General features: G+C 46.5%; 1 protein-coding gene across 1 annotated transcript in view; it reads left to right on the top strand.

Moving 5' to 3' along the window:
• Window positions 1-15,946, top strand: part of LOC140360252 (single-minded homolog 2) — a 24,321-nt gene extending 8,375 nt beyond the window's left edge. Inside the window, exons 3-10 of the mRNA XM_072445460.1 lie at window positions 3,763-3,852; window positions 10,408-10,510; window positions 10,584-10,669; window positions 10,740-10,945; window positions 12,700-12,806; window positions 14,554-14,701; window positions 14,855-15,001; window positions 15,916-15,946. Coding sequence (XP_072301561.1) covers window positions 3,763-3,852; window positions 10,408-10,510; window positions 10,584-10,669; window positions 10,740-10,945; window positions 12,700-12,806; window positions 14,554-14,701; window positions 14,855-15,001; window positions 15,916-15,946 — 918 coding nt within the window. The remainder of the gene's footprint in view (window positions 1-3,762; window positions 3,853-10,407; window positions 10,511-10,583; window positions 10,670-10,739; window positions 10,946-12,699; window positions 12,807-14,553; window positions 14,702-14,854; window positions 15,002-15,915) is intronic.
• The last annotated feature ends 215 nt before the right edge of the window (window positions 15,947-16,161 follow it).

The following is a 16,161-nucleotide window of genomic DNA, read 5'->3' on the forward strand; positions in this document are numbered from 1 at the left end:
CTTCAACACATTCACCAGCGATAACTTCAACATATTCACCAGCGATAACTTCAACATATTCACCAGCGATAACTTCAACACATTCACCAGCGATAACTTCAACATATTCACCAGCGATAACTTCAACACGTTCACCAGCGATAACTTCAACACGTTCACCAGCGATAACTTCAACACGTTCACCAGCGATAACTTCAACATATTCACCAGCGATAACTTCAACATATTCACCAGCGATAACTTCAACACATTCACCAGCGATAACTTCAACACATTCACCAGCGATAACTTCAACATATTCACCAGCGATAACTTCAACACGTTCACCAGCGATAACTTCAACATATTCACCAGCGATAACTTCAACATATTCACCAGCGATAACTTCAACACATTCACCAGCGATAACTTCAACACGTTCACCAGCGATAACTTCAACATATTCACCAGCGATAACTTCAACATATTCACCAGCGATAACTTCAACATATTCACCAGCGATAACTTCAACACGTTCACCAGCGATAACTTCAACACATTCACCAGCGATAACTTCAACATATTCACCAGCGATAACTTCAACACATTCACCAGCGATAACTTCAACACGTTCACCAGCGATAACTTCAACATATTCACCAGCGATAACTTCAACACATTCACCAGCGATAACTTCAACACGTTCACCAGCGATAACTTCAACATATTCACCAGCGATAACTTCAACATATTCACCAGCGATAACGTCAACACGTTCACCAGCGATAACTTCAACACATTCACCAGCGATAACTTCAACACGTTCACCAGCGATAACTTCAACATATTCACCAGCGATAACTTCAACACATTCACCAGCGATAACTTCAACACATTCACCAGCGATAACTTCAACACGTTCACCAGCGATAACTTCAACACATTCACCAGCGATAACTTCAACACGTTCATCACACTGGAGGGTTTTAGAGCATGAACTCTTGCCACATGGAGAGGATTGAGAGGTGGACTTCCTGGTGCTTCGGGTCATAGTCCTGCTGCAGTATTATAAACCATATTTAAGCTATTTTAACCCGAGGGTCAATTACTTTTCCCACAGGGCCATAAAGAAAAGGTTTGGATTATGTGTTCCGTTAATAATAAATAACCCATGTATTTTGTGTTTCCTTGTTTAGTCTTTGACTAACATTTGTTTGATGATCTGACATATTTCAGTGTGAGAAACATGCAAAAAAGACAGGAAAAAAAACAGAAATCGGGACTGTATACTGTATACAGTATACAGTATACAGTATACTGTATACTGTATACAGTATACTGTATACAGTATACAGTATATACTGTATACTGTATACAGTATATACTGTATACTGTATACAGTATACAGTATACTGTATATACTGTATACTGTATACAGTATACAGTATACTGTATACTGTATATACTGTATACTGTATACTGTATACAGTATATACTGTATACTGTATACAGTATATACTGTATACTGTATACTGTATACTGTATACTGTATATACTGTATACTGTATACTGTATACTGTAGACTGTATACTGTATATACTGTATACTGTATATACTGTATATACTGTATATACTGTATATACTGTATATACTGTATACTGTATACTGTATACTGTATACAGTATACAGTATATACTGTATACTGTATACAGTATAGACAGTGCACCGACCGGGGCAATGACAGTGACACCTGGAGAGAAGAACGCCTCCCCCGATCTGAACCCGAGCAGTGTTCAGTTATTGGACTTCTGTGATAGCTACGGATTGTCTATAACGAACACCATGTTCAAGCGCAAGGGTGTCCATCCTAGGCCGGAGGTCAATGATCGACTTTTTTGTCGCGTCATCTGACCTCCGGCCGTGTGTCTTGGACACCCCGGTGATGAGAAGGGCAGAACTGTCAACCGCCTGGTGGTGAGTTGGAGGAGGAAGCCGGACAGACTTGGCAAGCCCAAGTGCATTGTGAGGGTCTGTAGGGTCTTCAACTCAGACCTCAGGGAGAGGTTCTCCCAGATCCTGGGGGAGGCTGGGGACATTTAGTGGACCATGTTCTCGACCTCCATTGTCAATGCGGCTGCTCGGAGCTGTGGTTGCAAAGTCTCCGGTGCCTGCCGCGGTGGACACCGGAAAGTAAGGGATGTCGTCAGGGTGAAGAAGGAGGCCTATCAGGCCACATTGGCCTCTGGGACTCCTGAGGCCGTTGACAGGTATCGGCGGGCCAGGTGTGCCGCAGCTTGTGCTGTCTCAGAGGCAAAATCCCGGGGCTGGGAGGACTATTGATCGCCCCCAAAGAAATTCTGGCAAACCGTTCGGCGCCTCAGGAGGGGGAAGCAGTGCTTCACCAACACCATTTATGACTGGAGATGCCGTCGGATGGTGGAAGAAATACTTTGAGGACCTCCTTATTCCCACAGTCACGTCTTCCGAAGAGGAAGTAGAGACTGGGGACTCGGAGGCTGACTCGTCCATCACCCAAGCTGAAGTTACTGAGGTTGTTGGCAAACTCCTCGGTGGCAGGGCTCCGGGGGTGGATGAGATCTGCCTTGAGTACATAAAGTATCTGGATGTTGCAGGACTGTCTTGGCTGACACGTCTCTGCAACATCGCGTGGCGGTCGGGGACAGTTCCTCTGGACTGGCAGACGGGTGTGTTCCAACTACAGAGGGATCACACTCCTCAGCCTCCTCGGTAAGATCCATTGCAGGGTACTGGAGAGGAGAATCCGACCGATAATCGAACCTCGGATTCAGGAGGAGCAGAGTGGTTTTCGTCCTGGTCGTGGAACACTGAACCAGCTCTATACTCTCCATCGGGTGCTCGAGGGTTCATGGGAGTTTGCCCAATGTGCTTTGTGGATCTGGAGAAGGTTTTCGACCGTGTCCCTCGGGGTGTCCTTTTTGGGGTGCTCCGGGGCCCTTTGCTCTGGGCTCTCCGGTCCCTGTATGACCGGAGCAGGAGCTGTGTTCACATTGCCGGCAGTAAGTCAGACTTGTTCCCAATGCATGTTGGACTCCGCCAGGGCTGCCCTTTGTCATCGGCTCTGTTCAAAGTTTTTATGGACAGAATTTCAGGTTTGGGGACCAGGGGATCTTGGATCCCCGGTATTCTTTGCAGACGATGTTGTCCTGATGGCTCCAGCAAACCTGGACCTGCAACATGCACTGGGACGGTTTACAGCCGAGTGGAAGGGGCTGGGATGAGAATCATATCCTCCAAATCCGAGGCCAAAAGGTGGCTTGTCCTCTCCAGGTGGGTGGGGTGTCCTTGCCCCAAGTGGAGGAGTTCAAGTATCTCGGGGTCTTGTTCACGAGTGAGGGAAGGATGGAGCATGAGATTGACAGGCGGATCGGTGCAGCGGCTGCAGTGATGCAGTCGCTGTATCGGACCGTTGTGCTAAAGAGGGAGCTGAGCCGAAAGGCAAAGCTCTAGATTTACCGGTCAATCTACATTCCTACCCTCACCTATGGTCATGAGCTTTGGGCAATGACCGAAAGGACAAAGATCGCGGATACAAGTGGTCGAAGCTGAGGTGGCTCGGGCATCTGTTCCGGAGGCCTCCTGGGCGCCTCCCTGGGGAGGTGTTTCGGGCATGTCCCACTGGAAAGACGACATGTGGAAGACCCAGATAAGCGGAAGAAGATGGATGGATGGAATCTTCATGGGCCTGAAAATTGAACCAGACTTGTGTGTGTGTGTGTGCGCGTGTGTCTCTGTGCTCCGCAGACTCTGGACGGCTTTGTGTTTGTGGTGGCCTCAGATGGTAAAATCCTGTACATCTCCGAGACCGCCTCAGTGCATCTTGGCCTGTCCCAGGTAAGAGTTCATTCAAAAACTGTGTGTCACGTTTGTGTGTGTGTGTGTGTTTGTGTGTGTGTGTGTTTGTAAGAGAGAATGTGGGACAATGGATGCAAATTAGCCCATGGCTAAAATCCGGCGTGTTTATAGTGTGTATGTCATGTTCAGTAACATGCACTGTGCCGACCAAATAAAAAAATTAAAAAAAATTGAATAGCCGTGTGATACCTCATTCTTCCACAAGTGTTCCATTTATATCTTTTTAAACAAGACGTTTCGACTCTCATCCAAGTGTCATTCTCAATCTGCGGATCTAGTCTCGAACTCAGACATTTATCCTACTCTGGGCTGCGTAAATCCTGCTGACAGGGCGGAACCTCCTAATGATAGCCTGTCCTGTTTATGTCTATTTGTTTGCACTTTTTAAAGTTTTTCCTGAACCTAATCTTCATTGTTACCATAATAGCCCTGAAATTGGCCATAGAAATCCTGTTTTTAGCTGGCTGCAGCTCCCTCATCACGGATGAGTACCTGATTAGCATCTGAAAGGCCCGGGCTGATGCCGCCCCATGGCTTCAAAATGCTATTGTATATTACAGATAAATTTAACCTTAAACTTCCATTCCTGTTAAAAGGTGCAGTTTCTCTTTTTTTTAAACAAAAATGGCCTCCTTAATTCCTCTTCTCCTGCTTAGAATCTTCACCTCACTGTTTTCAAAAGACTGGTTTGTGGCTTTCAGATGAAGATGCTCGGTGCTCTGTAATCCTGAATCTATGTAACGCTCTTTACAACTTTCTTCACTGCACTGGATATAATAGACTACAATGCTCTGTTTTTAAGTCACCTTAGGGTGAACCTGTTGTTGGCCTGCTTAAAATGAACAGGAATCGCCTCATCAAGTCTTACTTTCTCATTGTTCGCAAAAGCATTCAAGACAGTCCTGACAGGAACATTCCCAAAACACATATATCTCCTCCTCATTTCACTGGAAGGATTTTTTTGTTAGGCTGACTTCTTGTCATTAATGCTGATTTTATCTGCAGTCTAAAAATCCTTTGTCGTTTTTCAGACGGACCAGACACATACGGGAAAGAGACTCAATTCCTCCTTGGTTTTGTTTCCCTTTTGTCTTGTTTTTTGGGTTTTTTAACTTTGTTGAGAGCCCAAGCAGAGTTCCCTGCTTTTATTTGTTCACACAACAGGAAAAAAAATGCATTCAAATCACACAGAAATGACAGAAATCACAAAACAGTTTAAGACATGAAAGAGAAGAGAGCACAAATCCTTTCAGTCAAACACAGCTAAACAAAACAGTGTTTAGCTTTGTCAGAGTAGAACCTGTCTCACATCTTCAGGAAGACTGTTCCAGATTTTAGCTGCATAAAACTGAAACACAGATTCCATGTTTAGTCCTGACTCTGGCACCAGCAGGAGGCCGGTCCATGTTTAGTCCTGACTCTGGCACCAGCAGGAGGCCGGTCCATGTTTAGTCCTGACTCTGGCACCAGCAGGAGGCCGGTCCATGTTTAGTCCTGACTCTGGGACCAGCAGGAGGCCGGTCCATGTTTAGTCCTGACTCTGGCACCAGCAGGAGGCCGGTCCATGTTTAGTCCTGACTCTGGCACCAGCAGGAGGCCGGTCCATGTTTAGTCCTGACTCTAGCACCAGCAGGAGGCCGGTCCATGTTTAGTCCTGACTCTGGCACCAACAGGAGGCCGGTCCATGTTTAGTCCTGACTCTGGCACCAGCAGGAGGCCGGTCCATGTTTAGTCCTGACTCTGGCACCAGCAGGAGGCCGGTCCATGTTTAGTCCTGACTCTGGCACCAGCAGGAGGCCGGTCCATGTTTAGTCCTGACTCTAGCACCAGCAGGAGGCCGGTCCATGTTTGGTCCTGACTCTGGCACCAGCAGGAGGCCGGTCCATGTTTAGTCCTGACTCTGGCACCAGCAGGAGGCCGCTCCATGTTTAGTCCTGACTCTGACACCAGCAGGAGGCCGGTCCATGTTTAGTCCTGACTCTGGGCACCAGCAGGAGGCCGGTCCATGTTTAGTCCTGACTCTGGCACCAGCAGGAGGCCGGTCCATGTTTAGTCCTGACTCTGGCACCAGCAGGAGGCCGCTCCATGTTTAGTCCTGACTCTGGCACCAGCAGGAGGCCGGTCCATGTTTAGTCCTGACTCTGGCACCAGCAGGAGGCCGGTCCATGTTTAGTCCTGACTCTGGCACCAGCAGGAGGCCGGTCCATGTTTAGTCCTGACTCTGGCACCAGCAGGAGGCCGGTCCATGTTTAGTCCTGACTCTGGCACCAGCAGGGGGCCGGTCCATGTTTGGTCCTGACTCTGGCACCAGCAGGAGGCCGGTCCATGTTTAGTTCTGACTCTGGCACCAGCAGGAGGCCGGTCCATGTTTAGTCCTGACTCTGGCACCAGCAGGAGGCCGGTCCATGTTTAGTCCTGACTCTGGCACCAGCAGGAGGTCGGTCCATGTTTAGTCCTGACTCTGGCACCAGCAGGGGGCCGGTCCATGTTTAGTCCTGACTCTGGCACCAGCAGGAGGCCGGTCCATGTTTAGTCCTGACTCTGGCACCAGCAGGAGGCCGGTCCATGTTTAGTCCTGACTCTGGCACCAGCAGGAGGCCGGTCCATGTTTAGTCCTGACTCTGGCACCAGCAGGAGGCCGGTCCATGTTTAGTCCTGACTCTGGCACCAGCAGGAGGCCGGTCCATGTTTAGTCCTGACTCTGGCACCAGCAGGAGGCCGGTCCATGTTTAGTCCTGACTCTGGCACCAGCAGGGGGCCGGTCCATGTTTAGTCCTGACTCTGGCACCAGCAGGAGGCCGGTCCATGTTTAGTCCTGACTCTGGCACCAGCAGGGGGCCGGTCCATGTTTAGTCCTGACTCTGGCACCAGCAGGAGGCCGGTCCATGTTTAGTCCTGACTCTGGCACCAGCAGGAGGTCGGTCCATGTTTAGTCCTGACTCTGGCACCAGCAGGGGGCCGGTCCATGTTTAGTCCTGACTCTGGCACCAGCAGGAGGCCGGTCCATGTTTAGTCCTGACTCTGGCACCAGCAGGAGGCCGGTCCATGTTTAGTCCTGACTCTGGCACCAGCAGGAGGCCGGTCCATGTTTAGTCCTGACTCTGGCACCAGCAGGAGGCCGGTCCATGTTTAGTCCTGACTCTGGCACCAGCAGGGGGCCGGTCCATGTTTAGTCCTGACTCTGGCACCAGCAGGGGGCTTGTCCATACTTAAGCTACGTACAGACCCCAGCGTCAAATTCGCGCCCGACGCAGAAGTTAGACGCCTGTACAATTGAAGACAGACTCCTCCGACGCCCGTTCTCGACGCCCCGGACTCACGTCCGAGTCGTCCTGCACATGCTCAGTGGAGCCGTCCTGCACATGCTCAGTGGAGTCGTCCTGCACATGCTCAGTGGAGCCGTCCTGCACATGCTCAGTGGAGTCGTCCTGCACATGCTCAGTGGAGTCGTCCTGCACATGCTCAGTGGAGTCGTCCTGCACATGCTCAGTGGAGTCGTCCTGCACATGCTCAGTGGAGTCGTCCTGCACATGCTCAGTGGAGTCGTCCTGCACATGCTCAGTGGAGTCGTCCTGCACATGCTCAGTGGAGTCGTCCTGCACATGCTCAGTGGAGTCGTCCTGCACATGCTCAGTGGAGTCGTCGGGTTGGAGCTGCATCCTAAGGATGTTTTTTTATCTTGCAGGTTTTGTTTTGGGTCTTCTTCCGGGTTGTGCGTAGCACGTCACTGGAGCGTCATCTCTGATTGGCTGCTGCGCCGCATCCAAAGCAGAAAGTTGGACAAAGCTGAAAATGTTGGCGTCGAGAACGTCCGACGTCAAAACGCCCCCGATGCGCCGCTCGGCGCCGAAAACGCAGGAATTGCACCGCAAAAACGCAGAAATTGCACCGCGGAAAACGCAGGACGCGTTCAATGCGTGTTTACATAGACTTTGAATGTAAACTGGATGCTTTGGACGCCGCGGTCTGTAACGGGCATAAGTCCTGACTCTGGCACCAGCAGGAGGCCGGTCCTTGTGGTCCTTGGAGTTCGAGATGGTTCATATGGCACTAACATATCCGAGATGTACTTTGGTGCTCTCGCGGCCCAAATCACTTGCGGTTCACCATTTTGCTACACGGTTTTGGTACACCTGGTGGTGAGAGAAATAAATTTACTGTCTCGCAACTTTGAGTTAGCAGATTTGCTGGCCCGAATGGTTAGAGACACGGCTTCACTCAAAGCGTTCAAGGGTTCGATTCCTGAACAGGGCTTTATTATCTCAAGTTTAAAAAAACTTTTGCAGTCTAGTTTGTTTTAGGATGAGTTAGCTTCACTTTTGTTAATACAAAGTCATGGTATAAACTAGTTTTAACCAAACGAATAAACCTAAAACTTAGGGTTAGGTTTAGGGGTTAAGGGTTAAGGGTTAAGGGTTAAGGGTTAAGGTTAAGGTTAAGGTTAAGGTTAAGGTTAGGGTTAGGGTTAGGGTTAGGGTTAGGGTTAGGGTTAAGGTTAAGGTTAAGGTTAGGGTTAAGGTTAAGGTTAGGGTTAGGGTTAGGGTTAGGGTTAGGGTTAAGGTTAAGGTTAAGGTTAGGGTTAAGGTTAAGGTTAAGGTTAAGGTTAAGGTTAGGGTTAGGTTTAGGGTTAGGGTTAAGGTTAAGGTTAAGGTTAGGGTTAAGGTTAAGGTTAAGGTTAGGGTTAGGGTTAAGGTTAAGGTTAAGGTTAAGGTTAGGGTTAGGGTTAGGGTTAGGGTTAAGATTAAGGTTAAGGTTAAGGTTAGGGTTAAGGTTAAGGTTAGGGTTAGGGTTAGGGTTAAGGTTAAGGTTAGGGTTAAGGTTAAGGTTAAGGTTAGGGTTAGGGTTAAGGTTAGGGTCAGGGGTTAGGGTTTAGGGTTAAACCCAGACCCATGTGATTTACATTTTCACAATTCTTTGTTTTACATTCAATTCACGCCCATTTAAATTGTTTCTCAGCAAGACAACACCAGCAACTCATTGTTTGGTCCTTGTTCACATCAAATGCATCGTAAACTTGAGGTTTGGACCCAAGAGTGAAAATTATTGATGGATCAGCAGAATTAGCGGGACCGTTCGCCATGTTTACTACGGTCGACCACCTGTTTACTTCCACCCGGCTCCCGCCATGTCGTCCTCGCCATGTCGCCACTTCCTCCTTTCCAATTCCCTATATGACCTAATGCCAACCCTGAGAACAGGACTAATGTGATGGTACTTCCTGGTTCTAGTCAGGACCCGAGCAGCAGCGTTCTGTCTGTATTTTACGGGAGTGTCTGCAGAGCCGCGGCGCGCGGCCGAAACTGCCATGTTATTTTTGTGCCGGCCGGGTTAAGGTTAGGGTTAAGGTTAAGGTTAAGGTTAAGGTTAAGGTTAAGGTTAAGGTTAGGGTTAGGGTTAGGGTTAAGGTTAAGGTTAGGGTTAGGGTTAGGGTTAAGGTTAAGGTTAGGGTTAGGGTTAAGGTTAGGGTTAGGGTTAGGGTTAGGGTTAAGGTTAAGGTTAGGGTTAGGGTTAGGGTTAGGGTTAAGGTTAGGGCCGTTTGACCGCGCCGCGGCTCTCCTGCCGTATTTTACAGCTCGTTTGGCCAGTTAGGCCCTTTCCTGTAAGGTGGTTTCTTCCTGCTGTCTCGTCCTAACCGCTGCTACTGCCTCAGAGGTTGGGATGCAGATGAGCAAAACCTTTAGATCATCTTACATCCACGAATGTTTGTGTGTTTTCCACTTGATGTTCTGTGTTCCCCACCAATGGAAGGCCATAAATGCAGGATAAAGTTTGTAATACAGAGGCTTGTCTATAACCTCTTCTTTCTCAACTAACAAGACTCATTTCAGGGGAAACTTAAAACAGGGCAAACAATTAGTTAAATTAGTTCAATGAGTTCTCAGACTAGATCCGCAGATACTCACATCATGGGTCCTGCCTCCTTTATGGGGACAGAAATTGGGTCCATGACGTAAATTAACAGCATGGATTTAAAGTTAATAAAGGGATTTAAATAGTTTAAAGGTTGAATTGAGGATTTTTGTCAACCAATCAGAGTTTAATTTCCTCTGGGCATTTGTGTGGTTCTCCCACATGTCAATCATTCCCTGTGTGGATATCAGCACCTGCCCCTGGCTGCGCATGCATGGTTGATATGTCGGTGTGTGTTTCGCAAAGCTAGCAGCAAGCTCGTTCAGTGTAGCTCCACGCCTCGGACCGCAAAGTACAAAAATGGCTGAAGGACGACAGAGAAAGACTGTGTTCGAGCTGGCTCAGAAGAGACGGAAATCTGCGGAGACGAGAGATGAGATGCGAACCAGTCGCGCTAATAAACAAACTTATGTGTAGCAGCGGAAAGTTTGATGGTAGGCGGCCTCTCGGAAAAAACAGGGGGTGAGTGTGCACATACGCATTTTTTTTTTAAAAAGGACAAACAGTCGGCGAAAAATCCTCTATTCAACCTTTAAGGTTAGGGTTTAGGTTAAGGTTATGAATGTTCAATCCAATATCCCCAAGAAATATGCAAACCCACCATGTGCAGGTGTGTGTGCTTAGGTGGAGCTGACGGGGAACAGTATCTTTGAGTACATCCACCCCTCAGACCATGAGGAGATGGGAGCTGTGCTGGGGCTGCAACTGCAACATCCGCTCTGTGCAGGTAACTGACCCATGACCTCTAACCTGTGCCTTGCACATGGCTCTACACTCACACACACACTTTCTCCACACAGAGTTTGAAATGGAACGCTCCTTCTTCTTGCGGATGAAGTGTGTCCTTGCCAAACGGAACGCGGGTCTGACTTGTGGCGGCTACAAGGTGTTTGAACTAGTTAGTTAGAGAATTTGTTCCACAGGCTCAATGCTGTGAGTTTGTTTCTGTGTCACAGGTGATCCACTGTAGCGGTTATCTCAAGGCGCGCCAGTGTTTCCGAAACACGGCACTGTGCGGGGAGGCGGCACAGTGGCGTGCAGTGGCGCTGCTTGCCGTAGGACATTCGTTGCCCCCCAGCGCCATCACAGAGATCCCACTGCACACCAACATGTTCATGTTCAGGGCTGGACTTGACTTCAGACTCATGTTCCTAGACTCAAGGTTCTTCCACACCACACACTCACTCAGCACAATACAGGGGCTGCAAGTTGAAACAGATTACGTTCAGGTGAACAGGGAGGGGTCAGCAATATTGTCCAAAATGTTTTTCTTGATAGATCTTCTATCTATGATGCTAGCAATATTCAGGCGATATATTAACAGTAGGAGTGTATGTATGTATGTAATGTCTTGATATAAAATTGAGAGATGCACGTTGAGAATTGTTGTGGATTTGTTCTATCGATGATCAAGAAATAAAGTAAAACAAGAGAGTTGTCTTTTTTCAAATGTAATTTTTTAAATTCTGTTATAGAATCAGAATTAGGCTCTCCCTCGTAGGTCACTCTCCAGCAGAACCACTTCGTACACATATCTCTCAGTCCTACACTCATCTGGTGCCAACAAAGGGACCCACGTTCATCTAATAGATTACAGGTCAAGCAGATGGTCACATTAACTACTTCAATAGAAAAATATACAATTCTTAAAGACAGGTTTACAGGGAGGAAGGCAAATGGCGCAGGTACAAGAAAAACAAAAAAAGCAAAAAGGCCACAGGAAAAATGACAATTAGTCACATTTGCCTCAAGTCAACTCACACCCTGTTCTTCTGAAACAATGCCTTGCGCAGTAGTGTCAAACGGTGATCATCTTTTACAATCTTGTGAAAAAACTGTATACCTTTTGTAATCCAGACCTTGCTCTCAGGTCTATGTGGTAAAACCTTGATCATTAAGATTTTAGCATCTTTGTTAAGTTTTAATAGAAAGAGATTCAGTTGTAGTCATCTGGACTGGGCAGGGCCTACTCAGAGTAGGATAAATATCTGAGTTCCCGGTCTTGAGTTGCAGATTGAGAATGACTCTCGGATGAGAGTCGAAACGTTTCGTTTTTTCTAAAAAACTGAATCTTTTTCCAAAATGGAAAACTCCTGGATGAAGGAGGGATTACACTGACATCTTTGTATGTTTTTATTAACTCCTTCCATGACGTAAGGACAGATTTTACCCAGGGATCCTCAACTTCTTCCAAATGACTCATCTGCCAGTGCGGCCTGTACAGGAATCCCTGGCACAACATTAATCTTAACATTTTTCTATTGAACTTCATATTCTGGATCACACAGAACAGCAATGCTCTGAATTGAGCTGAAACAAGTTGACAAGACTTTTGATAATTGAAGCCTTTTAAATTGGATTCAAGGTTTTGTAGGGACCTGCAGATGACCTCTGACTGTTGCCATAGTGACAGGAATGTGGGTAAGGTTGTATCATCGTACAACGCCAATCTGGAGATTTTTGATGTTTCAATGTTGGGAAAAACTTTTTCCATCAAATGACTGCTTTTGGATTAAATTGAACTCACAGAGCCATTTTCTCTCCAAATACAAAAGCTACAACGCTAAAAAGACTGCGGTTTTAGTAAACAATCATCTGATTGTAGACTTTGTCATCTGTCCTCCATCTCCTGCTCAGCATCTGTCTGCCGTCTCCTTTTCAGTGTCTGTCTGCCGTCTCCTTTTCAGTGTCTGTCCTCCGTCTCCTTTTCAGTGTCTGTCCTCCGTCTCCTTTTCAGGGTCTGTCCTCTGTTTCCTGCTAAGCGTCTGTGCTTCGTCTCCTTCTCAGCCTCTGTCCTCCGTCTCCTGCTCAGCACTTGTCCTCCATCTCCTTCTCAGCGCCTGTCCTCCGTCTCCTGCTCAGCCTCTGTCCTCTGTCTCCTGTTCAGGGTCTGTTTTGTGTCTCTTCTGTCCTCAGGGTCTCGGTGTTGACAGGGTTCCAGCCTGAGGACCTCCTGGACCGTAGCCTGTATGAGCTGGTTCACCTGGCAGATGTGCTACACCTGCGGCATGCTCACCAACTGCGTAAGTTTTATCACTTAACCTTTATACACAAAAGTACATGTTTTACTTTTACACATCGAATAACATAATAAGGCCCAAGCGCCACAAGCTGGTGAGAGGCCTACTAGGTCCGTAGGGCTGCGAAAATGCGGACATAGTGTGCACGAAATTGAGCGCGAAGTGCTCGCCCGCTTCCAAACACTCACTAACACACTCTTCCTCCCATGCACGTCACGTGCATACTAATTAGTAGTAGGAAAATTTGACATTATCGTTGTAAACAGGCAAAGCCTGTGCAAAAGTGCGCACAAAACAAGAGCTTTGGTCGTCATCCCCATGCAAGTAGCTCACGAATATGTTCCCCAACTCATGCACGTTCCCTGCATATAAGCATGTGATGCAAAATTTGAACATTATTATAGAGGGCCAGTAACACAAAGTGGCCAGAGCCCACTCAAAAATAACAAAAGTGCCCGTCAGTGACCAGGGAACCACACCATAATGTAGGAAAGCACAAGCATGACTAGGGAGGTTCTCCAAATGTCGTACTTTTACAAGCTCCTCCCAGGGTGTTTGCCCGAAAAAGCTGAAATTTGATGAAAATGGTGTTAGGGAGTGGGACATCAAAAGTTATCCAAATTATTTAGATATCTTTCACTGTTTCTCTGTGGCGAAGCCCTCAAACTGTTGCTAGAATTTCAGAAATTTACCCGTTGGCAGCAAATTAACTCAAATTGCGTCAAATTTGAATGAGTTGTGAAACCATTTGCCCTAAACTTTCCGGAAGTGAAACAAATTAATTTGGCAGGGTAGCACTCTTTTCAAAGTTGTGAAATGTTAAATCATCAAAAGGTATCCAATTTTTTATTCTAAGAGTCACGGTCTGTGTGCGGCAAAAAATTGCCTTTTGAATGGGGACCACAGAATTTAATTCTTCAAAATGTATCAAATTTTACACAAAATTCTATTTTGGCATGTCAATCAAAAAAGTCAAAGAGACCCATGTCATATTTGTTAGGGCGTAGCGATGACAGAAATCTCCCATGTTATTCCAATGGAAAATTGCCAAATCTCGGAAATTTGAACATGCTTAACCTTTATACTTTTACGAACTTGTTCTAGGGCGTTCAGAACAGCCAGGACAAGCTGTTGTTGACCAATAAAATCTACAACTATAAAAGCTTGGTTCTTCTTTTCTCACAGCTGCTCAGTCTGTGATCGTGTTCAGAGGCCCGTTCATGCTCCGCTCTCTAACATGAGCCTTTAGAACCAGTTTTGCCATAACTGAGCATGTGCAGAAGAGAAGTGAAGCAACAGCAGCGCCAAGTTTCAACAACTGACTTAAAAACTTAGAGACACGTATCTGTTTGTAGCTGAGGCTCTTTTCATGTTTTCAATGATTAGACGTTAGTTAGCGATAACATAGAGCACCAATTTTTGTAATGAATTACTCAGTAAAGTGAGACTATTCAGCTTGGCAAAATGCTAAGGCTGTTTAGCTCAGTAAGATGAGCAGGAGAGCAGGGTCTGAGACTGATCTTTGCATGCAAGTTATATTTCTTCACTTTTGTGTGCAAATTTTATCCACTAAATATTGCTGTCTGCTTGCCCACCCATAAAAGTCACTGCGCACTTCTGCTTCACACACTGAGGAAGAACATACTTTAGTTTTAGTTTCACACACTGAAGGTTGTATTTTTGTTTAACTTCATTTTAAAATGCATTTTGTTTTATTTTTACACTCTGCATGTTATTTTTCCATTTGCAGTGTTGCTGAAGGGCCAAGTGACCAGCAGGTACTACCGGCTGCTGTCCAAGAGCGGGGGCTGGGTGTGGGTCCAGAGCTACGCCACAATCGTCCACAACAGCCGGGCGTCCAGACCGCACTGTGTCGTGAGCGTCCAGCACATCCTCAGGTCACTCTCACAGTGCACAGTGTCCCGTGTTCCACAAGAAGACCTTTGTACTCATTCTACCTCCTGTCATGTTCTGTCTTCTATGTCCAGTGTCTATCCTGTCCTCTGTCCTCTATGTCCATGCAATATACCCTTGTGTATGTGTGTGTGCAGTGAGCCGGAGTCCAGAGAGCTCATGCTATCTACTGACCAAAGTCCAGCCCCTCCGCACCACAGCACTCCGGTCAAGAGGACAAGGCCAAGGAGGGACACCGAAAGAACATGTCCCCGCATTCAGGTACATGAGTTTAACTGTTTATGGTGAGACACTGCAATTAATCATAGACAAAAGGCCCATTTGGACTGGTTCTGGTCCCCGAGATCGATTGGTTTTGGCGATTCTGGGTCTCAGTTAAGTTCATGGCCGTCTGTTTCCATGCACAGGTCCTGGCTCTGCATCGTGGGGCTAAATTATACCTCAATTATACATTTTAATCATGAGGCCAAATCAGCACTTAACAAAAAGATGTTTAGTAGTTTCCAGTTCATGCAGCTGTGAGATGTGGCTTAAAGTGTCTAGGGCAGTTTAAAAAAAAATGTTTTTACTTTATTTGATGCTGTTGTACATATAAATTATAGTTTTACACCAATCAAGCAGGTATTCGTCAAGAAAATTAAAAAAGAAATCTGTAGAAAATTCACTCATTCCAGTCGAAGTTTGTGCATAATTTACACGAAAAAACACTTTTTCGAACATTCATTCAACAAAATAAAGTCGCACGGTGTTTGCTGTGTAATTTCCTAGTGTGATGTCCTCGATTACAAACAGGAAGTGAAATTATAAACCTAAAAAATTAGCTATTCTGGCATATATCTTAACTGTATTTTAGTTCAATGAGTCGTCCGACCTGTCGCACTTTAAGCTTGTAAAAAAGACCTTTACCTTCTCTGCAAAGCCTCTACATCACATTTTAACCTCTTTTTTGTAATGTGTTGGGTTTTAACAATGTTAGATATGTTTCTAAGCACGCGGGCTCAACATATAAGTTAGCTTCAGTGGAAATACGGCCTTTTACCACAAGATTAGGTCAGCGTTTGGAGAGAAATGATTTTTGTGTGTGTTTCCATCCGTCTTGTTTTGGCCTGAGAAACATGATACCTGTGTGTCCAGACCTGTCTGCATGTGTCCCTCCTGTCCCTTTGTCCCTCACAACCATCTGGGTTTGTCGCCATAGCAGTGCAGCAGTGTCCCGAGCTCCTCTGTGAACAGTCACAGTGCACGGCCGTAGAAGTCCCAGGGCCCCACCTCGGCTCTGGCCCAGCGTATTATGGCACAATCCCACCCGTAGGGCAGCACAGGCCTCACTGCAGAGTCATACACACAAGACAAGATTTTCTACGCTTATAGATCAATCGCAATTGACTTAATTTTATTTTGTCTTTTCAGTATTAACTTCCTGAATTTCAAAAATACTGATTAT

The sequence above is a fragment of the Eucyclogobius newberryi genome, unplaced genomic scaffold (genome assembly GCF_026437365.1).
Source record: "Eucyclogobius newberryi isolate DKJ021-1_F unplaced genomic scaffold, fEucNew1.0.hap1 SCAF_15, whole genome shotgun sequence".
NCBI classification, from domain to species: Eukaryota; Metazoa; Chordata; class Actinopteri; order Gobiiformes; family Gobiidae; genus Eucyclogobius; species Eucyclogobius newberryi.